This window comes from Pipistrellus kuhlii, unplaced genomic scaffold (assembly GCF_014108245.1).
Source record: "Pipistrellus kuhlii isolate mPipKuh1 unplaced genomic scaffold, mPipKuh1.p scaffold_m20_p_7, whole genome shotgun sequence".
Classification (NCBI taxonomy): domain Eukaryota; kingdom Metazoa; phylum Chordata; class Mammalia; order Chiroptera; family Vespertilionidae; genus Pipistrellus; species Pipistrellus kuhlii.
The window spans coordinates 30,611,316-30,637,029 of NW_023425573.1; the positions used below are offsets into that span (position 1 = coordinate 30,611,316).

The window sequence follows — 25,714 nt, forward strand, 5'->3', positions numbered from 1 at the left end:
CACGAGCTCACCTGTGGCCATCCAGCTGAATTCCACCCCTCCCACGTCCTCCACACCAGCAGCTGGTGGGCGCTGAGCCCCCTAACCAAATAGGGCAGAAAGCAGACGGGAGTGCAGGCTCTAGGAAAATGCGCTGCCTGTTTGCAGATCTGAGTGTACTCCCCATTTGCAAACAGAGGCAGGTCCTGGATCCGGGAGCTGGCAGACCTTGCCAAACCCCAGGCCAGGCACCTCGCCTGCCTGCCTGAGTTCAGTGAGGACACCAGAGTGGCCATCTCTGCCTGCGCAGGCCTACCAGGAAGGGTCCCACCCCAGGGGCGAGCCCAGTCTCGCTGCTCGGACCAGGCTCTTGCTAGAAGTGGTCCAAGACCTCCGAGGCCTCTTCCGGAAGAAGCCATTGTGCCAGGTGGGGACTGTTTGACATCGCATGGGCACAAGGAAGAAGGTAGGCAGATGGACTCTAGGGAGGCTGGTGAGCACCCCAACCCAGCTGGGTTCCAAGGGGTGGATTCTCCAGGGAGGCTGGCACTCCGAGATCTGGCACAGGGCTGGGCATCATGAGAAGGACCAGGTGCTCGGTGTGGCTTTGTGCAGGGCACCCCAACTCTAGGGAACTCAGTTTTCCACCGTCCAATGAGCCTATCACAGAACAGGTGACTTTTGGCCTCTTGCTTGGGGCATCCTCTGTTCTGTCTCTGCTGAACAGAGCACCGAGGATGCCCCTCCTCACTTGCTCACAACAGTAGGAACACCCCACACCCGCACTGGCTCTGGGGCATCCGTAACCTGGCAGGGTCGGGAGGTGTGGACACCACGTCTGCCCCTCTGGCCTCAGTTTATCTGGACTAGATGAACTGTCCCCTATCCCCTCTGGCTTCCCGTGTCTCCTCCACCTACATAAGCCTCCCACCTCAGTGACCCTGGTGATGACACTCAGGGCCACACTGGTTCTGCTGCAGACCCAGGACCCCAAGGAGGAGCCAAGGTCCTGTCTCTCTCTCCGTTAAAGGGTATCTTCTGCCCCCCACGGGCTAACAAAAGGAAGAGGGTTACCCATGCTCCCAGCCCGCATGCAGGGCTAAGGGGGAGGTGGGTACTCATCAGACAGACAGGCAGCTCCCTCGCCCAGTTCTGGGGTCTTCACGTGGTCCCTGGCCCTGCCTGCAACCCCTGGGCCCTGTACTCACCTCTCGGGGGGTCTGAGGGCTGTGCGGTGGTGCAGCCATGTCTCATGTGCCCCTCTTTACTCTGGCACCCACCCTGGTCCTGGCGGGTGCAGGAGCGGAATGCTGCGGAGGCGGGCCCCAGAGGACAATACTGTCCTGATCGACATGGCCCTGGGAATGGAGAAGGCGGACTCTTACGGAAGCATCTCACAGGTAACTCTCCATCACCAGGGACTGGGGAACAGGAGGCCCAGCACAGCCCTTCAACTCCCCGCCCTGGGCTTCAGGCCATGGTCTAAGGTGGATACTGGAGGGTCTCTGTGTCCCACCCCACGCCCGGAATAGACACAGAGACTCTGGGGACAATGGCCTGCACTGGCCCCGAGCCCCTGGGGTGGATGCTTCCTGGAGACCCCAAGCCCTCACCTGTTATATGGACCTCGAGGGTCCCCACACTGCCTGGGAAGAGGGGGGTGTCACAGTTAGGTCACTGCCTGCCTCACTGACTCTGAGAGATGTGTGGAACCTCCTGGGATGGCTAGATGAGGCCACTCAGGTATAAGAGGGGGCAGTATCAGATCTCATTAGCATGGAGGGGAGAGAGGGGGACATAGGGCTCCCATTCCTGGCCCGGGGCGGGGGGCACATACACCCTGAGTGAGGCTGTTGGGAGAATTCCTGGTCCTCCTGGGCTTTGTGTCTGCCTCCAGGTGCTGCCCATCCCCTTCTCCCCCAGCTGAGAGCAGACACAGGGACCCCTTCCTGCTGCCCCACAGTACAGTGTCTGGGGATGGGGAACCCAAGGCCTCATTCACTCAGAACAGGATTGCACCCTCTGGGCTCATGACCACCTCTGCCATCCACAGGGCCACTTACAGGACAGCCCAACTCCCCTCCAGCCCCTGGAGCCAGCAGGGTGGGCACCCTGGTTTTGGCCATGCTGCCTGCAAATTTGACCCTTGCCCACTGCACAGAGGCCAGGGGTCAGGAAGGACGGTGGGACTGCTCATCCTAGATGTGCCTCTGAGCCCCCTGCCCACACCCATTTGGCCTTCCGTGTTCCTGGGTGGTCTAGGGCTGGATGGGGTGTGTTCTCACCATGAGGTGCTTTCCTTCCAGCCCGATGAACACCAGACGGCCACTTGCAGGATCGGTGAGCCCTTCCCAGTTCTCCAGCTGTTCCTGTGTTGGTCCTGGGGGGTGGAAACACAGATGGGGCACCCCCATATGGTACAATAGCAAAAGGACAGCAGGTCTGAATCACCAACCTCTTTGACCAGGCTGCACCTCCCCACCTCAGCACTATCTCCTGAGCCAGCTCTGGTGCTAATTGCTGTGCTGGGAAATGGGGTGAGGGCCCCATGGTGAGCAGAACACAGTCTGGGGCCACAGCAGAAAAGGGGGGTTCCTACTGAGGGGCTGGAGCTGAGAGAGCTCTGGAGGGCAGAGAGGGCCCATCTCCCTCCTGCTCTGGCCTCAGGACAGCTTGGAGTCACCTCAGATTCTTTTTATTTTTTAATTGATTTTTAGAGAGAGAGGAAGGGCGAGGGAGAGAGAGAGAAATATCACTGTGAGAGCAGAACATTGATCAGCTGCCTCCTGCACATCCCCAATGGGGATCAAGCCCATAACCGGGATATGTGCCTGACTAGGAATGGTGCACAGAAACAATGCCCAAAAAACACCAACCAGGGCTCATTTCAGATTCTTACCTGTTGTGCCCCATAGCTTTCCACCAAATCCTCACCTCCCCGCTCCCCCCCCCCCAATCCCCCCAATGCCTCCTGTCTGCCCCAAGCCACCATCATTTCTGAAAGGACTGCATCCCACTGGCCTCATCTACCTGACCCTGCCCTCCATGCAGCAATGATCATTGTTAATAGTAGATGCCCTCACCCCCCACCCACTTACAACAATGACAAAAACAGGAAATACCAAGTGTTGATAAGGATGCAGATACATTGGAATCCTGTGCACTGCTAATGGGAATGTGAATGGTGCAGCCACTGCTGGGTACTGTATGGTGGCATCTCTATGTGACTCATGTTTGTAATTTCCTAATGACTCCTGATATTGAGCATCTCTTCAATAGATGCTCATTGGCCATTTGTATATCTTCTTTAGAGAAATGTCTTCAAAATCTTGGCCCATTTTAAAATTGGGTTACTTATCTCTTTATTAGGTTGTAAAGTTCTTTGTGTTCTGGATACAAGATCCTTATCAGATACACTATTTATATGTATATTTTCCTTCCATTCTGTGGGTTGCCTTTATACTTTCCTGCCAGTGTCCTTTGAAGCATATACCGTAGTTGTTCATTTTGACAACGTCCATCTTATTAATATTCTCTTTTATTGCTGTGCTTTTGGTGTGTACCTAAGAATCCAGGTCATGAAGACTTATTTATCTCTATATTTTCTCCTGAGTCTTATCACTTTCATTCTTTTTAAAATATGTTTTTATTGGTTTCAGAGAGGAAAGGAGAGGAAGAGATGGAACATCCATAATGAGAGAGAAGCACTGATTGGCTGCCTCCTGCACACCCTTTTCTGGGGATTGAGCCCATAACCCAGGCATGTGCTCTGACTGGGAATCGAACTGTGACCTCTGGTTCATGGGTCAACACTCAACCACTGAGCCATGCCAGCCAGGCCATTTTCATTCTTATCCTTAGTTCTGTTATCTTTATCTTATGATCTTAACTCTGCTCTGAGTTAATTCTTGTGTATGGTGTGAAATGGGGACCAAATTCTTTCCTTTGGTGTATCTGTCCACTTGTGCTGGCACCATTTGTTGAAATCATTGTTCTTTTCCCATTGAATTGTTGGGCCTTTTGTAAAAAAAAATCGGCCATACATATATGGGTTTATTTTCAGAATCTCAAATAGATTTTATTGAACTACATCTTTATCTCTATCCTTATGCCAGTACCATAGTGTCTTGATTATCCTTACTTTGTAGTGAGTTCTAAAATTTAAAAACATGAGTAGTACCACTGTTCTTTTAAAAAAAAAATGTTTTTTGTTTGTTTGTTTTTAGAGAGAGGAAGGGAGAGGGAGAAATAGAAACATCATTGATGAGAGAGAATCATTGATCAGCTGCCTCCTGCATGCCCTACACTGGGGATGAAGCCTACAACCAAGGCTTCTGACTGAGAGTCGAACTGTGACCACTTGGTTCATGGGTTGATGCTCAACCACTGAGCAATACTGGTGAGGCCAACTCTGTTATTTTTCAATATTCTGGATCTCATGTGTTTCCACAAGATATTTTAAACTTGTCAATTTTGGGGAGCGAGGGTGGAGAAAGCCAGCTGTGTGTTTGATATGAATTAAGTGTATAAATCAGTTTGCTATCCTGGACAGGTTATCTTCTTCACATGCAACTCATGCACAAGGGATTCTTCACATGGATTTAGCTCTTCTTCAATGTATCTCAATAGCATTAGGTAGTTCTCAATGTATAATTCTTGCACATTTTAAAAATTTGTTCCTTTTTTTGGTGCTGTTGTATATGAATTGTTGTTGTAAATGGAATTATTTTTCTTCATTTCATTTTTGGCTTGTTTATTACTAATATATGAAAATATTGATTTTTTAAAATTTATTTTAGAGAGGAAGGGAGAGGGAGAGAGAGAAAAAAGCATAGATGTGCGAGAGAAACATTGATCAGTTGCCTCCCACATGCAACCAGACTGGAGATTGAACCCACAACCTGGGTATGTGTGCTGACCAGAAATCAAACCATGACAGTTCAGTGCATGGGCCAAACAACTGAGCCACGCTGCCCAGGGCTACAGTTGAAATTTATATGTTGATTTTGTTTCTAACAACCTTCTCAAAACTGGTATTAGTTCTAATAGTTTCTGTAGTGGATTCCTTTGGAATATCTATATACAAGATCATGCCCTCTGTACATAGGTCGTTTTACTTTCACGTTTAACTGTTTATCCTTTGCAGTGTACTCATTCTTCTTGCTCATCTTCATTTCCATCTGAGTATCACCTTTGGCCCCAAGGACTTCCTCTTGTGTTTCCTGTAGAGCAGGTGTGCTGGACTTCATTTCCCAGGCTTTGATTGTTTGAGGATGTTTTCCTTTAGCCTCATCTCTGAAGAACATTTCTACAGAATAAGAACTTCAGTGTTCCGTATTTCCTCCAGCACTTTAAACATGCTATTCTATTGTCCTTTGGCTTCTTCCATGGTTTCTGTTGAGAAATTGGGTGTCCATACTCTTGTTGTTCCCTGAAATATAATGTTTTGATTTTTTTTTCCCCTTTCTCTGTAGTGCACAGCAAAGACATGCTGTCCAAGGTTTTTCTAGCTGGAGTTTCTTTACCCTGCTTAGGGCTCACTGAGATTTTTTATTTTTGTATTGATTTCTTTTTTCATCAGACTTAAAAATTCTTGACCATTTTTCTTTAAAAAGTGCTTCTTCTTACCCTCTCTCTCTCTGATTCTCAGATCATATGTGTTGGGCCCTTTGACCATGACCACATCCTCTTGTATAGAGGGATAGGCCAAGTATCCAAGTGCTTGACTCCTACTTCCCACCCAGTACCCGGGTGTCCCCGCAGGGAGACTGGCATCCCTGGGTTAGCCTGTCCTCCCTGCTTCTGCCCCTGTTGGTTCCCAGCAGACTTTGTCCTTGTTTGGGAGGAAGACCTGAGGCTGGGTCAGCAGCAGGACAGTGCCACTCAGGACAAGAGACGCACACACATGGCCTGGCGGGAGACCTTCCTGGAGAACCTTCGTACAGCTGGCCTGCAGGTGGACCAGGTACGGGGGTTGGTTGTGGGCAGGGCCCTAGGCACTGCATCCACTAGGCTTGGGGCATGACAACAAATCAAGCCCAGAGTTGTACTGGATGGCCCTCCCCTCAGGTAAAACATCAACCCATCGTAGCACACAAGCTCTCTCACAGAAGCCAGAGTCCTTCAGATTCACCAGAAAACTCAGGAGCCACCTTCTCCATTCGCCTGTCTCACCTCCAACATTAGGGCTTCTGTCTAGGGGTGGGACATTTGTGTGCTTAAAGGTATGCATCAGGCCTTTCACAGGTATGTCAGTTACAGTAGTTGGTCCCACTTCAGTTGCGGGGAGTATGAGAAAGCAGGAAGGAGCTGTGTGGTGCTGGCGTGCAGTGGGGGCAGGCAGGCAGTGAGGGGGGCTTGGAGCAGTGGGGATTGGAGTGCAGAACTCTGGTTCCATCGCATCACTGACCCCATGCCAGGTCCCTCTGCATGTCTCCTACATTGTCTGACTTGCTTTCTAACCCCAAGAGCAGACTCTGCTGCCCAGTGTCTGTCTTCCCCAGCCCCAGAGGGAAGCTTCATGCTAACCTCATTCTTGTGTGTCTTTACCATTTGAGCACATTTCATGTTGATAAACAGTACAGCTCTGTTTCTATTTGAACTTGGTGAGATGGAGCTGTGCTCAGTGGGACTCTTCCTGACGTCGTGCCTTTAAGACCCGCCTGCGTCATGGGTGCAGTGGCGGCCAGGCCTCGGCCGAGCACCTGCTGGTGACTGCTGTGCTGATTACTGCCTGGGTCAGGGAGCAGGGCTGCCTGGGTCAGGGAGCAGGGCTGCCTGGGTCAGGGAGCAGGGCTGCCTGGGTCAGGGAGCAGGGCTGCCTGGGTCAGGGAGCAGGGCTGCTTGGGCAGTACTCTGAGCTCAGGCCGTGGGAGGGTTTGATCGTCACAGGGGTATGGCTGGCATTGGCCCTAATAGCTTGGTGTCCTCTGTCTGTCGCTGATTGCCTGATCTCCAGAGAGGGGCAGGCACCCTGTGCTTGGCTTTCAGAGGCGGTGTCACTTACCAAATAGGTTTAAAGCCATGGCTAGTTTGTTGTTAACATGGCTACAGAAACACCTGCCTTTTCCTAAACGTGTGAATGGACACACACACACGGGCACACCCTGCACATGTATGCATGTGTGTGTGTGTCTGTGTAGAAACAGTCACATGTATGCATGCATGCACACACATTGTGTACAAATATTTATCCGCGTGTGCACCCACACAAGCACACACTTGTGTGTACATGTGTACGTGTATGCACTCTGCAAACATGTACACAGCACACACTCAGGCTCTGACAGAGCCCCGGTCCCCACAGCATCTTGTCCAGGATGAGCACTGCAGAGTGCACTACATCCTCCTCAGCGCCCCCTGGGCCGTGCTCTGCTACTACGCGGAAGACCTTCGCCTGAAGCTGCCCCTGCAGGTACCTGGAGTGCATGACATTCAGAGAAGGCCTGGAGGTGCCCCCAAGCCAGGGTTAATCATGACTGCACCCCATGTGCTGGGTGCAGTGTCCATTGCTGACAACCTGAGGCTCCCCATTTTGTCCTCAAAGATCCCTCATAGCTGCCATCACACTCCAGGAAGCCTTATTAGGCAGACAGGGTGGGGCGGTCAGACCCCACAACCATGGATGCTCTGGGGGGGAGGCGTGTGTGCAGCAACCATGGCCTAGTCTGACCACCTGAGCCCGCCTGCTCCCGACCTCCACCAGGCTGTCCGTTGAGGACCACTGCAGGAGGGGGAGAATAGACTGGGGACACAGTGTGGAGAGGCAGCGGTGACCTCCGGATGATGTGCCTGGGGGCTGCTCTGCCACCTACTCTGGCTCCCTTTGACCATGATGGCATTTGGTAGACAAAGGGACACGTGACTGTCTAACCCTCCCTGCCTTGAAATCTGGGCCTCGGCTGGACCAGCTGAGTCCCCCAGCACCAGGCCTGAGACAGGAAGGGGCTTGCCCATTCCCTGGCTGAGCCCTTTCGCTGTTGCTCAGTTTGCAAATCTACACACCTCATCCCGCCACGTGGCATCGTGCCCAGGGGTGGGAGGAACAAGCGATGATCCTTTCCAGGAGCTGCCCAATCAGGCCAGCAACTGGTCGGCCAGCCTGCTGCGGTGGCTGGGCATCCCCAACATCCTGCTGGAGGACGTGCCCGATCTGCCCCCCGAGTATTACTCCTGCCAGTTCAAAGTGAGCAAGTTGTCGAGGTAAGAGACGGTGGCCCGGCCGTGCCCGCGGGACAGCTTCACACGGTGGCCAGGGCTGGGGGACACAGCCAGGGAAGCGTGCGTGAGAGGTCAACGAGCGACAGTGCTAAACCTCCACGCGTTCCCAAACCTTCTCCTTTTTGGAGCTTTTTAACCAGGGAGCGTGAGTGGCGGCTGGGCCACCTCAGTCAGGACAGGCAGGCTGTGCTGCGGACAAATGTTCCCCAAACCCCAGCTGCTGGACACACGGCCCGTTCCCTACTCAATGACACGTCCATGGTGGGTGGCAGGGTCTGGAGGGCCTCCCCTCGCAAACGAGGCGGAAGATGGTCGTGGTCAGTCCACACTGGCTGCTGGTGGCACCTCTCCTGTGTGCGTGTCACAGGGCACACCTACATGTGGTGCTCCGGTGCCCAGGGAAGCCATGGCGCTCCTTGTGAGTCTGGGGCTCCCACACTGCCCTGCCCTCTGCCAACCACTGTCCCGGGTGGAGGATTTCTGTGACTTCTGGACAATGCCCTGTGACCTCCTGCCTCCAGAAAGGAAAAGACAATATTGGGACTTGATCCTGCGTGGGGGGGGAGGGGGGAGGAGTGAGGGGGTGGAAAGGGGATGGTGGCTGTTCCCCAGTGTGCAAGGAGAAAGCCTGAGCATGGTGTGTGTGTGTGTGTGTGTGTGTGTGTGTGTGTGTGTGTCTGCCTTTGTGAACTCTACTGCACTTCTCACATGCCCACAGGTTCCTCAGGAGTGACAACCAGGACACCTTCTTCTCCTGCACCCACAGGCACCAGATCGTGAGTGGGAGTCCCCAAACCCTGACCCGGCTCAGAGGAGCCTGAGGTCTGGACACAGGAAAGCTCTGCTGTGATGAGAGCACTGAGGCCAGGGCGGGGGGCTGGAGACTTAGGGGTGCCCCCTCATCGAATTCAGGTGGGCCTTGTCAGTGCCCCCACGGGAGCCCCAGGGCTCAGAATGGATATCTGGTTATGGACTTGTGGGACAGACAGCCACGGCTACTGACCCAGGTGGGTGTGGGACCTGCTGGTCAGTGAGGAAGAGAGCCGAGGGTCAGAGTATCGAGCCTGAGAAGGGTGGGCTGAGCCAGGCCCCTCCAGGGTCTGTGACAGGAAGAGGCTTTGGACGGGTCTGCCTAGGGCCGCCCCCTGCTGGCCACCAAGAGGCAGAGCCCATGCCTGACACAGCTGTCCAACTGGAGGCTGGCCCTGCCCAGAGCAGGGTCCAGGGCTGGCTGTGCACAGTCAGGACCTGGGGTCAAATCCAAGCCTGACTCCTGTGTGCCCACAATTCTGGCCCAGGTCTTGTGATTGTTCAGTAGAGAATGATCGTCCCCCCTCAGGGGTATGAGCCGGCAGCAGGAGGAAGATCTGAGTGTACAAAGTATTCTCCTCATTTGACGCCAGAGGCTGTGGGGGGCTGTCTGTGGGCTCAGCCTTGAGATGGGAGGGCCAGGATGCCCCTGCCCTGCCATCACATGGCAGGCGACCAGTGCCCTCTCCCCACCACCCCCAGCTGTTTGAGATCCTGGCCAAGACCCCATACGGCGATGACAAGAAAGGTCTGTTTGGAATCGAGCAGCTGCTGTCCCAGGGCGTGTTCAGGGCGGCCTTCCCCCTGCACGAGGTGAGACCTGGGAGCTGGAGAGGCTGTGGTGGGGGTCTCGGACCCGGGCATGGGGCGAGTTCCTAGACCAGGGGGTCTTGCTGTCACCTGAGGGGGCAGCTGTTGCCAGGCAGGCAACTGCAATGTGACCAGGCCATGCTGCTGTTCAAGGCCCTCTCAGTACATGGCACGCCCAACAGCCCCATCTCATGGGGAAGACAGTGAGGTCCCCTGTGCTCCCCAAATCTGAGTAAACTGAACACAAAGGAGCGCTCACCATCGTCCTGACAAAATGTTCACTGTGGTCTGGAGGCTGTTTATGTCCCTCACCCTCGCAGCTGCCCACAAACACCCCCACAGCTGCCCACCAAATCCAGAGCTGCAGGAAGGGGCAGCAGGGTGGAGGGCAGGGTCAGGCCTGCAGCTCTGTGTGAGGTACCGAAGGGCCACTGAGGGAGGACACGCAGCGAAATGGCCAGCTCCACGTTGGTTTGGGGCATCCCTCTTCCCACCTCTGGCCAGAGCACAGGACGCACAGCGCCTGGCACAGCGGCCTCGCTTGCCCGGTGCCCGGGGGACAGCACAGCCCCCGGCTGCAGAAGCCCACCCAGAGATGCCAATCCATCCTAGACCACAGCTGCAGCTCCTCCTGGACGCAGACTGCGGGGTTCCCAGGAGGCCTAGGTGCCCCTCCCAGAGAGGCCTTCCTAGACTCCCCCCCCCCCCCCCGCGACCCCCGGGACCCAAACATAACTGTTGTCCTCGAGCAGCAACCCTGCATCCGGGACGCCGGGCAGGTGGCCTTGCCCAGCGCTGAAGGCCCACACTTAGAATAGCACCGAAACTGGTTTGGCTCAGTGGATAGAGCGTCGGCCTGCGGACTGAAAGGTCCCGGGTTCGATTCAGGTCAAGGGCAAGTACCTTGGTTGCGAGCACATCCCCAGTAGAGGGTGTGCAAGAGGCAGCTGATCGATGATTCTCTCTCATCGATGTTTCTAACTCTCTATCCCTCTCTCTTCCTCTCTGTAAAAAAATCAATAAAAATATATATTAAAAAAAAATAGAATAAGGCCCAGTAAGATGCTCAGAGCAGCCTGAATCCCGACCACTGGCTTCTGGTCCCCAGGGCCCCTTCACTACACCCCCTGAGGGCCTGAGGGCCCCTGGCCTCAACCAGCGGCAGGTCCTGTTCCAGTACTGGGCCCGCTGGGGCAAGTGGCACAAGTACCAGCCTCTGGACCACGTGCGCAGGTACTTCGGGGAGAAGGTGGCCCTCTACTTCGCCTGGCTGGGTAAGTCCCGCCCACTGCCCCTCAGGGCCTCCTGGGCCCCCGACTTCGGTCTTCAGGGTAATAATCTCCAAAAGGGGAGCAAGCACAGGGGCTGGGCTGCCAGCATGCTGATCCCTCCTAGGCCAACACAGCCACTGGCCCAGGACGCTCTTAACACCCCAGTGAAGGGCTGGGAACCCCCTCCTGCAGGTGGGCCTCCCCACTTCAGCCTCCAGACCCCGCCCATGAAGTCCAGTCATGTGGTGGGGGCTGCACAGCCCAGGACAGAGGTTAGGACAAAGGGGCTGGAGGGTGGGGGGACCTCTGAGGACCATCTCCCCGACAACTGCCTCCCAGATGGCCTCAAACTCTGCTGGTTGGATGTGGGTCTCTGGGGGACAACTGCGTCTGTGCAGACCCCCGCCTGGCACTCAGCCCAGCGCTGGGTGCACAGGCCCATCATGGTTGCTGACAGCTGGCTCCTGGGGCCCCTACCTGGCTCCCCTCTGCAGGGTTCTACACAGGCTGGCTCCTGCCAGCGGCCGTGGTGGGCACGCTGGTATTCCTGGTGGGCTGTTTCATGGTATTCTCAGACACACCCACGTAAGTGCCCTCTCCCCTCAGCTCCCAGGCCTCACCCTGTGTCTCCGGGGAAGGGGGGGGGGGCACATGCCCTGTGCAGAGTTGAGGATGGAGGTGACCATGAACAGCTCCCTGCCTTCATGGATGTCAGAGGGCCCAATGGATCTGGCTGGAAGGATGACAGGTAGATAGGAGTGCTCCAGAATGACCGTTGGACAGGTGTGGCCTCAGGCTGACACAGGTGGACAGGTGTGTTCCCACACTGATAGGTGTGCCCTAGAATGACACACGTAGACAGGTGTGTTTCCAGACTAATTATGTTGGTGCCCTTGTTTCTTGGAATAGTGTACGCTTTTCTTTTAATAAACAAAAGACGGGGCTTGAATTTTGCTTTATTATGGAGGTGAAATTGCAAAAAGTTATCTCAAAAATGATGGTTGCCTCATTTTAAAGGAATGCTGGACCTGGCCATGGCAGTGGCGGGAGAAGAGGGCAGGGGGCAGACCTGGTGGGAAGGGGGCCCCAGGCTCTAGCACCCGCTTCCACTCCGAAGGCAGGAGCTGTGCAGCAGCGCCGAGAGCTTCCAGATGTGCCCACTCTGTCTCACCTGCCCCTTCTGGCTGCTGTCCAGCACCTGCGCCCTGGCCCAGGTACGGGGAAGGTGGGCGAAGGGAGGAAGAGAGCTCCGTCTGCACCTGGTGTGGGGCTGTGACTGGTGCCCCCCTTGGCGGAGTGCCTGCGACAGTCGGTGGCCATAGGTGGGCCCTTGCTGTTATTGCTGCTATTGTCTGTCACTGACCAAGGTGAGCCAGGGGGCCCCACGGCTGAGCAGAGCCCCCAGCCTGAGAGGTGGGGGCAGGTAGCTCCTCGGAGTCCCTGCGCCCGGGGGCCCCCACAGCGCCCAGCACACTGTGGGTGCTGTAGTTCCTCTCTGGCCTCACCCGCAGCCCCCACACACCGGCTTGGTGCCCTTGGTGCACTGCTGGGCCCCAGACCAGACACACCTTCGACACACACCTCGGCGTCCGTCTGTATCGTTTCCTAGGGCTGCTCCAACAAAGTCCTGCTCTTGAAACAACACGAATTCTTTTCCCTCAGCTCAGAGGTCAGAAGTCCAAACTCCGGGTGTTAGCAAGGCTGCCTCCTCCGGGGGACTGTTCCCTGCCTTGCTCCTACTTCTGGTGGCTGCACCACCCCAATTTCCACCTCCATATTCCCGTGGCCTTTCCCTGTGGGCACGTGTGTCTATCCCCCTTCCCTTCTGTCATAAGGATTTGTCGCAGGGCCCAGGGGCCCCTAAACCGGGGTACTTCCATGTAGAGACTTCCACCTTAATCACACATACACAGGCCCTTGTTCCAAATAAGCTTATCTCCTTAGGTTCCAGGGGGGGAGCCACAATCCAACCCCCTACAGTCCACCCTCTGGCCCCCCAAACTTCAGGTTCACCCCATGTGCAAAGGACACATCCCCAAAGTTCTAAACTCATCACAGCGTTAACTCCGAAAAGCTCCCAAATATCAACAGCTCAGGAAGTGCAGAATCCCACCTGCATCACCTAAGGCGCTATGGGGGAGACTCAGGTGTGGCCCTCCTAGAGCAACATCCCACTTGCCTGCTGCCCCACGCCGGGAAACAAGCCACCTGCTTCCAAAATACAACCCATTGCTCCAGGGGGGAAACTGAGGCACGGGGGGCCAGCAGCGGGAGCAGGTGTGAGCCCCGCGCCCCGCCCGCAGGCCGGCCGGCTCTTCGACCACGGCGGCACCGTCTTCTTCAGCGTGTTCGTGGCGCTGTGGGCCGTGCTGCTCCTGGAGTACTGGAAGCGGAAGAGCGCCACGCTGGCCTACCGCTGGGGCTGCTTCGACTACGAGGACATCGAGGTGGGTCGGTCCCCAGACCGTGGCCACCACACTGCCCTCGAGGCCGCCACTGAGCACTGGCTCCCTTCCAGGAGAGGCCACGGCCCCAGTTTGCCGCCTCGGCCCCCACGACTGCCCCGAACCCCATCACCGGCAAGGAGGAGCCCTACTTCTCCAAGAGGAGCCGCACGCGTCGCATGCTGGCCAGCTCCGTGCTGGTGCTGATGATGGTGAGGTCCCGCCACCCTCCCCTCCCCATCACGCCCCTTCCTCCTGAGCTGCTCGGGGCAGCTGTGGCCCCTCCTCCTCCTGGGACCCACGAGGCACTTGCTGCGGCAGAAAGGCCCTCGGGTCCTGAGCTCCAGGGAAGGGGCCAAGCTCAGGGCCAGGCCAGGGGGTCTGGGCTGTAAGCTGTGAGTGTGTGTGGGCAGGGACTCCCGGAATGCTTCCCCGCAGATGTGGGCTTGGGGCATCCTTCAAGCATGGGGGGATCCCGGCAGGGGGAGGTCCTCCAGCCAAAGGGGCTTCCTGGCTTGACCCTCCCTTCCCATCCCCTTTCAAGATGGCAGGAATTCCCAAGTTCTGGTCGGTGGAAGAGCAGGGGCGGGGGACCTGGGACCAAGAACAGTGCACCGTGGCTCCCTTGACACCCAGATATCGCCCACCTGTAATTCTAAATGGCCTCCCAGCCCCCCATCCTGCCTTCCTGTGCCTCTAACACCCACTGAAGAAGCACGGAGCACAGCCAGGCCTACAGGTGGGGCGGTGGCCCGAGGGCGCTGGAGTCCCAGGCCTCGGCATGGGGCTCACGCACTTGGTCCCCACAGGTGGCCGTGGTGGTCATAGGCCTCATGTCCATCATCCTGTACCGCGCCATCATGGCCATCCTGGTGTCCAGGTTGAACAACACCCTCCTGGCAGCCTGGGTGAGCCTCCACTGCCTGCTCCTGCTGGGGGGGGGGGGTGGCTCGGGACCACCCCCAGCGCCAGCTCTGATCCACCACCTGCCACCAGGCTTCTCGCATCGCCAGCCTCTCGGGCTCCGTGGTGAACCTGTTCTTCATCCTTGTCCTCTCCAAGGTCTATGTGGCTTTGGCCCACATCCTGACAAGATGGGGTGAGTGGCCCAGGCTGAGTGCCCACTCAGGGCCATGCCAGCCCTGCTGCCCGAGTCGGAACACACTTCCTTGCAGATCACAGGGCCCTCAAAGCCTGAATTAGCACAGATGGGATGTGAGACCCACCCCCGACTGTGCACAGTGCCTGGGGGTGGAGACAAGAGGGTCCTCTGGGGCACCCAGGCCTTGCCCTGCATCTGGGTGCCCTCCACCCCGCGCACAGGACCGTTCGAAGCGGAGCTCCCCTGGGGCAGGCTGCCCAGCCCAGGCCTCCCTGTGTGCCCTGCTTTCTCAGTGTCTGAGAGAAAACTACCTCTGTCAGAGTAACCTCCTTCCTTCTCCCCCTCTGCCCGCCCCACTGCCTACCTCTCCCCCACTTTCTTTGCTCTCCCATCTCCTAAAGACAAACACCAGTGAACCAATTCATTCCTTCCACACATTGCCTGTTAGCAGCCCTGGTCCAGGGGTGGGACAGAGAGCTCAGTGTCCCCCTGGGGGGAGCTTTGGGTGGGCAGGTGTCCAGGGAGCCTCCACAGTGTTCCTGCAACAGCAGGGCCATGTGCACCCCGTTTCCGGCCTCAGGTATCCCCTCCAATTCACCTTTTATGCCCCGACCTCTGTCTCAGCAACGGCTTTCCAGGCACAGTCACCCCAGCCTCAGACTGTCACTCACTCAGCCTCTGGCTACTCCTTGTGCCCTGCCATTTCACCCTCAGCACTGCTGTGGTCTAGTCACCTGCCAGCTCTTCCTCTACGAACGTAGCGTTTTTAGAGGGTTTGGGGATTAGAACTTGAGGAAAGCTGCACTTTGCCCCCTTCCTGAGTGAATGTCTGTTCGATGCGGCTTCCCTCACTCCCTCCGTGGGTGAGGTGGCTCCAGGGCTGGGCTGGGGGGGACTGAGCCGGCCTCTCTGCCCAGAAATGCACCGGACACAGACCCAGTTCGAGGACGCCTTCACCCTCAAGGTGTTCATCTTCCAGTTCGTCAACTTCTATTCCTCGCCCATCTACATCGCCTTCTTCAAGGGCAGGTGAGTGCCGCTTCCCCTGGCCTCACCTCCCCTGGGCCCTGCTCCTGCACTGCCTCAACCCATGTGGCCCCAGAGGCTCAGGGAGGGTGGGCATGACAGTCCAGGAGGCCTGGTGGGGACAGCGGCTGTCCTGGCTCAGGACCTCAAAGCAAAGCTGGGCTCCAGGTTCACCTGCAGGTCCGGTGTCTGCAGCAAGGGAGATAGTGTGTGTGTGTGGTGGGGGGGCAGCTGATGGCACCTCCTCACTTGCGGCCTCTGGACCTCCATTTCCTCTAGGTTTGTGGGGTACCCGGGCAACTACCACACTTTGTTGGGGGTTCGCAACGAGGAGGTAAGTGTGCAGGGACTGACACCCACAGGTCCTGCCCCCTAACCTCCATCAGAATGTTAGTTTGCAGGGATTCTTTCTGACCCCTGCCCCTCACAGTCACAACTGCCCCGGGACCCCCACAGCAGGCTCCTCCTAGCATTCTGACTCCCACCTGGAACAGCGCCCACAAAACACCGTCGTGTCCTCACGTGTCACTCTTTTCCCACTCTGACCTGATGCACAAGTCACAGGTCAGGCCAGAGCGGGGAAAGGCTGACGCTTTCACTGCCCAAAGCTCCGCTGGGAACACAGGCTGGTGACTCTCACAGGGCGCAGAGCCCACTGTGGGCGCCTGGGCTTGCCCCTGCCCACCCCTCAGAGACACTGAAGAAAGCCCCTGAGGTCCCCTTGCCGAGGGCACACTGGGTGGAGCTGGGACAGTGACAGGTGGTCTCTGAGCCAGGGCGGCCGGGCTCCAGCTGCTCCGCTGAGTGCCTCACCTGGAGGACCCTCTCCTCTCTGACCCAAGGGCTCCCTCCTTTCCAGGGGTCTGGGCTGTGGCCCAACCCACTGCCTGCCAAGGGCCAACCCCGAGGAATACTCTATTCTCTCATGATAGGGGAGGGGCTTTTCAGGGACTGGGCAGCTGGGCCCCAACTCAGGGGGGTTTTGGTCATCAGGGGGAAAGTTCCCAGCTCACACTGGCTTCACAGAAACAGAGTTCCTTTCCCGTTGGCTCCTATAATGATGCTGGCCAGGCCCCGGGGGCTCAGGTGGGGCTGGGTGCAGGCGTCTGAACAATGCTGCCCTGCTTCCCTAGCACTGGCTTTGTGCTCCCTCAGGTTCTCCCAACCCCTGGGGGAGCCAACATCCCAACAGCACAGGCCTATGCCCTCTTGCTTGCTAACCCTGTGCAAGTATGCTGTCTCAGGAGCTCCCCCTAAAATCCCTGGGTGCACCTCTCCCTGGCTGGGATTGCTGAGGCTACATAGTGGGTCCTCCCTGGAGCCACAGGGCCAGCATCAGCTTCACGCCATGTGGGTCTCCAGAGGAAAACTGGGGTGCCATGCACCAGTGGGCCTGGTCATTCGCATGCACTGTCCAGCAGGTGGACCTTGGGGAGACAGTGGGGACTTGGGTGAGGTCTGAGGGTGGGTCTGTGCAACCCATGGCATGTGTGAAGAGGAGGAGGGACATAGCAAGGGCCACCTTGCAGGGTTAGAGGAGGATGGTTGGGGAGGGAACCCCCTCCCCTGCACTAACCTGGAGCTTGGCTGTGCAGTGTGCGGCAGGAGGCTGTCTCATCGAGCTGGCACAGGAGCTCCTAGTAATCATGGTGGGCAAGCAAATCATCAATAACGTGCAGGAGATTCTCGTCCCGTGAGTCCCCCACTTGCCCTGGGCAGCATCCAGGGGCCCTGGGACTGGGACTGTCTTGGGCAGTAGCACCAGCCCAGTCCCAACCGGGAAAAGAGGTGGAGGGAAGCCAGGGGGTCCCCTCCTGGACCTGGCAATTGCACCTGCAGGGGAGAGGAGGGTCCGCCCTGCCATCTGCCCCAGGGGCTCTGTGACACCCGCACCCTGTGGTTGCTGTGTCAGCACATTGAGTTCTTTGGTCCTGGCCAGCTTTCTTGAGGGAGGAGACCATCCTTTCTGTAGCCTCTGTGGCCAGGACACTCTGCAGCACCCCCTGCCAAGGCAGCACCAGAGGGGGCATCCAGGGGAGGCCCCCAGCCTCAGGTTTCCTGCCACTAGGGTCCTTTCTCCCCAATGCCACCTCCACTGGCATCACTGTGGCTCCCATCCAAGCATTGGGACACCCTCCCAGGCAAGAGCCCTTGCAATGACTGCCCAAGGCTGGACCCAACCTGGACATCTTGCCATCTCTCCTGCACACCTGATCTCCCACAGACAGCATGGACTCCCCTGGGCCCCTCGAGCTGTAGCTATGGGACCTTGGCCAACCCATGCCTCTCTTTGGGTGCAGTCAGTTCTATCGGCTGAATTCTAGGAAATCATGAGTTTGGGGTGTGGGGTGTAGTTGGTGCCTGAAGGGGCTGGATGAGTGCTGACAAAGCCACATACACCTATTCCCCTGCCTATGACAAAGTAACAAGCACACATGCCCCCATTCACACAGTGATTTCCTCATCTGCTCACTTCCACCTTGACGTACCTCTGGCACCTCTTTGCATGTCCCAGGAGGAATCCATCCTCCCCAAAGCTTCCATGAACAATGGGGTACTACAGGGGAGCTGGGGGGGGGGGGCTACCCCCATAAGGAGGCAGATACTCTTTAAAAAATATATATATTTTATTGATTTTTTACAGAGAGGAAGAGAGAGGGAGAGAGTTAGAAACATCGATGAGAGAGAAACATTGATCAGCTGCCTCTTGCACACCCTCTACTGGGTATGTGCCTGCAACCAAGGTATATGCCCTTGACCGGAATTGAACCTGGGACCTTTCAGTCCGCAGGCTGACGCTCTATCCACTGAGCCAAACCGGTTTCGGCAGGAGGCAGATACTCTTGAGGGTTTGGTAAGGCCTGGCCAGCCTGCTATGCTGGTCCCAGGGTCCAGACCTGCCCCTGCTGCCTTCAAACTGCAGAGCAAGCAGCGGGAGGAGCAAAAGCTATTTCCCTGCGTGTTTCCACTTCTAGGAAGCTCAAGGGCTGGTGGCTGAAGTTCCGGCTTCGCTCCAAGAAGAGGAAGGTGGTGGCTTCAGCCGCTGCCAGCCAGACGCCCTGGGAGGCAGACTATGAGCTCTTGCCCTGTGAGGGCCTATTTGATGAGTACCTCAAAATGGGTAGGTGCCCCTGGGGGCCTCCAGCCTCAGCATTCCTCTGTCTCCCTTGAAACATGATGTGGGTGGGGACAGAGGGTCCCTAGTGTAGCCAAGCCTACAAAGGATCCAGAAAGGACTTGTGGATCTCAGTGGGGAGTACCCAAGAAGGGCAGGCTGAAGATGGGAAGGGACAGCACCCTGGGCACAGAGGTTTGCAAAGAGGACTGGGGGCAGTTGATGGGGCTCTCCTGGAGTGGCCTTAATCCCCAACCCCAGTAGGCATCTGCTTGAGCCTCCTGTAGGAGCTAGGGAGGAAGATGGGTGCTCAGGAGACCAGACACTAGGGATGGGAACAACTGCCCCGAGAGTAAGGCTGCCCCTGGGAGGCGACAGGCCTCAGATCCCCTGACCAATGGAATCTCCCATATGGGAGTTGATTCCAGAACTTTTCTTTCTTTTCTTTTCTTTTCTTTTTTTTTAATACTGTATATAATATATTTTTTTTATTGATTTCAGAGAGGAAGGGAGAGGGAGAAAAACATCAATGATGAGAATCATTGATTGGCTGCCTCCTGCACGCCCCCTTCTGGGGATTGAGCCTGCAACCCAGGAATATGCCCTTGTCCGGATTCGAACCCAGGACCCCTCAGTCCACAGGCTGATGCTATATCCACTGAGCCAAACCAGCTAGGGCTAGAACTTTTCTTGATGTCCACATTCTTTCCTAGACCCTCAACTGTGCCCTGGCCAGGTGGTGGCCCGTGATTGTACTCATTCCCTGCACTGTGTGGTGCACTTTTTGGGGACAGGATGTTTGTCCCAGCAGCCCAAGGTCTTACTCTGAGATCATGGCCGCGTGTAATGGAAAGTGTTGCATCTGAGTCAACACATCACTGAACTTCTGGCAGCCAAAGCAAAAGGGGTGATAGTAGTTGCATTGGTCCCTCGTAAGAGGGAGCAGACAGTTCATATGCTTTTTCATGATAGTGTGAGTGGGGTTGACTTATGTGGCCCTAGGCCACTGGACAGCTGGCAATGGGACCAAAGCTCTTAGTATTTTACAGAGGAACCAGCTGCTCCCTGAGAGGGGCAAATGGAGAAGGCAGGCCTAAAATCTCCCTTTCCTGCCAGAAGCCCACAGGGCAGGCCAAGCCGAGGAGGAGAGAGAATCCCAGACCTCAGGGAGCCCCAGGAGACCCATGCCCCTCGGACAGTTCTGTGGAGCAGTAGGGGCAGTCAGGGAGGCTGTCTGGGAGCAGGGGCCCTGGTGCTAAGCCTAGGAAATGAATCAGAGCAGAAGCAGGCGAGCGGGGACAGGGCCTGCGGTGACACCTGTGCCCACAGTGCTGCAGTTCGGCTTCGTCACCATCTTCGTGGCCGCTTGCCCGCTGGCTCCGCTCTTCGCGCTGCTCAACAACTGGGTGGAGATCCGCCTGGACGCGCGCAAGTTCGTGTGCGAGCGCCGGCGCCCAGTGGCCCAGCGCGCGCAGGGTGTGGGCATCTGGTTCCCCATCCTGACTGGCATCGCTCACCTGGCGGTCATCAGCAACGTGAGCGCTAGGTGGGGGGGAGGTAAAGGAGGTATGGGGCGGGGCTCCGAGGGGCGGGGCTCCATGGGGGCGGGGCTACATCTGGGTGGGGCTCTATGGGGCGGGGCTCCGCGGGGCGGGGCTCCGCGGGCTGAGTGGGTTCGGTTCACCTGGCCGCCGGCGCCCAGGCTGTGCTGCTGGCCTTCTCCTCCGAGTTCCTGCCGCGCACCTATTACCGCTGGACCCGCGCCGGTGACCTGCGCGGCTTCGTCAACTTCACACTGGCGCGCGCCCCGCCGGCCTTCACCGCCGCGCACAACCGCACGTGCAGGTGAGGCCGCCAGGTGAGGGGGGGCGGCACAGGGCTGAGGGCTGGCTGGAAGGGGAGGACCCAGGTTTGGAGGCCAAGCCTGAGGACCGGGCGACCAGAGAGCAGATGGGCCCGAGCCCTGCGCTTCCTCCTTAAACAAGCCACCGGCTGTAGGACTCTGGGGCACAGGGTGGGGACTGAGTACCCATCCTCCTCATCCCTCCAGGTAGAGAGCTGGGGGTCTGGGGCGGTTATAGGTGACACTCCAACAACCCCGGGTTGAATTTTTGGAAAATCTGAGTATATGACCCTTACAGTTAAACGTCGTGTTGTTCAAGGGTCAACTTATAGTTCCCTTAAAAAAAAAAAAAAAAAAATATATATATATATATATATATATATATATATATATATATATATATATATATATATATTTGATTTCAGAGAGGAAGGAAGAGGAAGACAGAGAGATAGAAACATCAATTATGAGAAAGAATCATTGGTTGACTGCCTCCTGTACCTCTCTCCACTGGGGGTTGAGCCGGCACCGCTGCCACCTGCTCTTGACCAGAATAGAACCCAGGACCCTTCAGTCTGCAGGCCACTACTCTACCACTGAGTCAAACCAGCTAGGGTTATAGTTCTCTTTTTTCTAGGTCATTTTCAGTCAATTTTGGTAGTTTTGTCTTGTTTTGTTTTTACAGAAAACTCAGCTAAGCTTTAAAAGTGACACAGCCCTGTGACTTACTTATTTTATAACTGGAAGTTTGTACCTCTTAATCCCCTTCATCTGTTTTACCCATCCTCCCACCCTCCTCTCCTTTAGTAGTTTGTTCTCTTAATCTGAGTCTGTTTTTGTTTTGTTTGTTTTGTTCTTTAGATCCCACAAATAAGTGAAATCATATGGCATTTGTCTTTCTCTGACTTATTTCACTTAGTATGATACCCTTGGATCCATCCATACAAAATCTGTTTGCTACTTAAAAACAAAGGTCGTTGCCTAACCAGTGTGGCTCAGTGGTTAAGTGTTGACCTATGAACCAAGAAGTCATGGTTCAAATCCTGGTCAGGGCACATGCCCAGATTGTAGGTTCAATTCCTGGTGTGGGGCATATAGTAGACAGCCCATCAATGATTCCCTCTCATCATTAATGTTTCTCTCTCCCTCTCCTTTCCTCTCTGAAATTAATTTTATATATATATATATATATATATATATATATATATATATATATATATTTATTTATTTAATGTAATTGATTCTGATTTAATTACTTGGAGGGCAGACAACCTGAAGAGTTGATATGTAAATCTCTCCCATTGTTGAGGCTTCTTCATGATCTGGTCACAATGGGTTTTGCATATATTTCAGGTGAACTTGAAAATATGTTTTTTCACTGTCAATTTTGGAGCAAGTTTCTTTATATACTAATAGGCCAGACTTCTTAACTTTATTGTTCAGATTTTCATCTTCCCCCCTTTCCCTTGCTTATTCTATCAGATTCTAATAGAGATGAATTAAAGCCTTTCAGTTTTTTCAGGTGGTTCTGTCAGGTTTTGCTTTATGTATTTTTAGTTTCTTAGTTGCATACAAGTTCATGTTGTGTGTGTTTTTTTAATATATTTTATTGATTTTTCACAGAGAGGAAATGAGAGGGATAGAGAGTTAGAAACGTCCATGAGAGAGAATCATCGACCAGCTGCCTCTTGCACACCCATTACTAGGCATGTGCCCACAACCAAGGTACATGCACTTGACCGGAATCAAACCCGGGACCTTTCAGTCCACAGGCCGACGCTCTATCCACTGAGCCAAACCGGTGCCGGCCAAGTTCATGTTTGTCATCTCTTTTTAGTGGATACTTTCTCCATTTATTATTATTTTTCTTTTAAAAAACATGTTTTCATTGATGTTAGAGAGAGAGGAAGGAAGAGGGAGACATAGAAACCTCAACAAGAGATGAGAAACATCATTGATAGGCTGTCTCTTGCATGCCCCCCTGCTGGGGACTGAGCCTGCAACCTGGGCATATGCCCTGAGCAGGAACCAAGCCAGCAATCTCTTGACATATGGGTCAGTGCTCAACCACTGAGCAATACCAGCTGGGCTTTCTCCATTTATTCTTTTTGCTTTTTATTCCTCTTCTACTTCCTGTTGAATTAGTGTTCTGTATTTTTTTTTTTCTCTCTTTACACTCATTTGGAACTGATTCTGTATATTTTTTATTTTTTATTATTTTAGGGACTACCCTTAAATTTTTAGCCTACAATCTTAATTATACATTTTTCTAACAAATCCTGAAGGAATTTATTTTTGTCTCATTTCCTTGTGTGTGACAAGGATCTTCATGTGCTTTACCACAACCTATTGAGCACCCACCAGTTCACCTTATTGTTATACAGTTTTAATTTTACTATTAAAAACACACAGAAACAGTTTTAGTCATTTGTTAATCACATCTATTTGGAGTATTAACTTATGTGGCTACAGTAGTGGGCCCAGGTTAGCCTAGTTGGGGAAGGGGATAACCCAGTTCCTCCTTCCTTTTGGGACCATAACAGTAAGAGCTAAACGTATGTCAGAGAACACTGCTTGAGCATATTTCCCTCTTCAGGCACCCTCCGTGGTACGTGTGCCCAGACTTTTAGCATCAGGGAGGCCAAAGGTGGAGATGCCGAAAAGTCATCTGCCCTGGTCCCCACACTGAGTCCCGTATTTCCTGCAGGTATCGGGCATTCAGGGAAGATGATGGGCATTATTCCGGGACTTACTGGAACCTTCTGGCTATCCGCCTGGCCTTTGTCATTGTGTTTGAGGTAGCTGGGGCCCTCTGTTGACTTCCCACTCTTGGCCATAGCATGATTCCCCTACCCTCTGGCTTTGCCTAATCTCACCATGTGGTTTGGGGGTGGGTGTCCAAAGGAATAGAGCCCTGGTCTTCCCACTCTGTCACTATGGTGGAATCACAGTTCCTCTCGGCATCATTTCCCCATCTGCAAAAGGGAGCAATCCCTGCCTAGCCTGTCACAGGGCTGTGTGGACATCAGAATGCTCCACGGGGCCACAGAAGCAGGGGTTGGTCTCTGGGGCCATGACATTGCTGCGTTTCAGTTCACCCACACCTGGGAAGCAGCTGTCCACACCTGAGCCCATGAAGGCCACTCTGGGCACTTGTTTTACCATTGGGTCGGGTGCCCTCCCTCACTGCTGGTCCTGTCCCCTGATGCCAGCATGTGGTGTTCTACATCGGCTGGGTTCTCAACCTCCTGGTACCTGACATCCCTGAGTCTGTGCAGATCAAGGTGAAGCGGGAGTACTACCTGGCCAAGCAGGCGCTGGCTGAGAACAAGGTGAGCCCTCACCCACAGCCCTCATGCACCCATTGTGGAGTGGCCCCAGCCAGGTACTTGCTGCCAAGTAGGCCGGGGTGCAGTCAGTTTAATCACACTCTCCTCCTCGACCACCCCTCCTGGACACAGGCTCTCTTGGGGACGAATGGAGCCAAGGACAACCAGCCCTCAGCCTCAGGAGAGTCTGGGCTCACAGCCTAGGCAACCAGAAGCCAGCTGGGCCTCGCCAGTCCCTTCCCTCTGAGGTCTCAGGAATCATGCTGGAGGCTGCGGGGCCTGGAATCAGACCCACCTGGAGTGCAGAGAACTCGCCCTGGAGATGTAGCCTCCACTGGCCACCTCTTTGGAGTACCCAAAGCCAGGCGACTATAGCAGGGGAACCTGGTGGGCTGGGGCATGTTCCACCATCTCCCTCCCAGTCCCACAAGCCAGTATCCTCTCCTCACACTCCCCCAGGGGCAGAATGGCTCCACCTGAGACTAGCTCCCCTCCCTGTCACCCCCACCCACCTCTGAGCACACTGCTTACTCTCCTACATCTTTACTCAGAGCTGTGGCCCTTCCAGGCCTCAACCCTCCACTTCGTGCAATCCTGAGCCCCTGCACCCACGGCCCCCTCTGCCTCTCCCTGCTCACTTCCTACTTGCCCTTCAGCCCTCACATGACTCATCTGCCAATCCAGGCAGTGGACTCTGGGTCCTGTGTCCTCTCTAGTGTTTTGATCCTGCTGTCCTTGGAATGATGGAATGACCCCTCTCCAGGCCCACCTGTTGACAGAGTCCTGCCTGCCCCCCAGCACCCTATGTTCCAGGTCACAACCCCTCACCCACTTTCTCCACTCCCCATTTCTAGCCAAGGGCTCTTGATTCTGTCACCGTTTCTTGAACATGGTGCCCTCTTTCACTCCCAGTCACTGTCAGTGGGCTCTTAGGCTAAAAAGCTGTACTGCCCACCTCCCTACCAGACTAAAGCCTGAGGCTGGGGAAGGTTTGGAGGAAGATTGTTTTATTTCCTGACCAGTGTAACTCTGGAGTTTCCTGTATGATTACACATGATCATCTCCAAAGTTGGGAGGACCTTGTCCTAACCAGCTTGTGAACCCCCTTCCATTAACTCAGTAACCGTTGTGCCCACGTGTGACTCCACCACGGGATGCTTTCCTTTGCTGTGCATCCCTGCTGCGTGTGTGTGTGGGGGGGGGGGGGGTTTCCACCTGTACCTTATAATTCATGCTGGAATAAATCTCCGGAAATACTATGCACACCACTGACTTCCTCAGGGTAAACTTCTAGATGTACAAACTTCCTCCCAGAAGGGCTGATCGATACCTCTCTAAATAGTATTCTTGCAAATGTGGCGTTAAAAACCCACTGCTCAGCCGAAACCGGTTTGGCTCAGTGGTAGTGTCGGTCTGCAGACTGAAGGGTCCCGGGTTCGATTCCGGTCAAGGGCATGTATCTTGGTTGCGGGCATATCCCCGGTAGGGGGTGTGCAAGAGGCAGCTGGTCGATGTTTCTAGCGCTCTCTCTCTCTCTTCCTCTCTGTAAAAAGTCAATAAAATATATTAAAAAGAAAAAAAAAGCCACGACTCTGGCCTCAGGCAGCCCTGTGTGCACTGCACCGCAGGCAGCATTTCCCAATGAGGTGAGCAAAGATGCCATTGGCACTGCTTTTGGGCGTCACTCATTCATCCACTTTGAGAAAAGGGACCGTCCTTTGAGCAGCAGAGCCACCCAGTGGTGAGGCCGCATGGTTTCACTGTG

General features: G+C 55.1%; 1 protein-coding gene across 1 annotated transcript; it reads left to right on the forward strand.

Annotated features, from left to right (window-relative positions):
- Nucleotides 1-273: 273 nt before the first annotated feature.
- Nucleotides 274-25,290, forward strand: ANO7 (anoctamin 7). The gene is given in 25 exon segments (XM_045575470.1): nucleotides 274-445; nucleotides 1,280-1,379; nucleotides 2,286-2,289; nucleotides 2,291-2,344; nucleotides 5,802-5,944; nucleotides 7,286-7,393; nucleotides 8,045-8,181; nucleotides 8,918-8,975; nucleotides 9,712-9,822; nucleotides 10,928-11,093; nucleotides 11,585-11,675; nucleotides 12,208-12,304; nucleotides 13,394-13,537; nucleotides 13,609-13,746; nucleotides 14,344-14,442; nucleotides 14,531-14,633; nucleotides 15,554-15,665; nucleotides 15,942-15,996; nucleotides 17,258-17,355; nucleotides 18,638-18,783; nucleotides 20,107-20,312; nucleotides 20,480-20,622; nucleotides 23,328-23,418; nucleotides 23,833-23,952; nucleotides 24,082-25,290. Coding segments are annotated over 24 exon segments (2,589 nt in total). The 5' UTR covers nucleotides 274-445; nucleotides 1,280-1,286; the 3' UTR covers nucleotides 24,154-25,290.
- The last annotated feature ends 424 nt before the right edge of the window (nucleotides 25,291-25,714 follow it).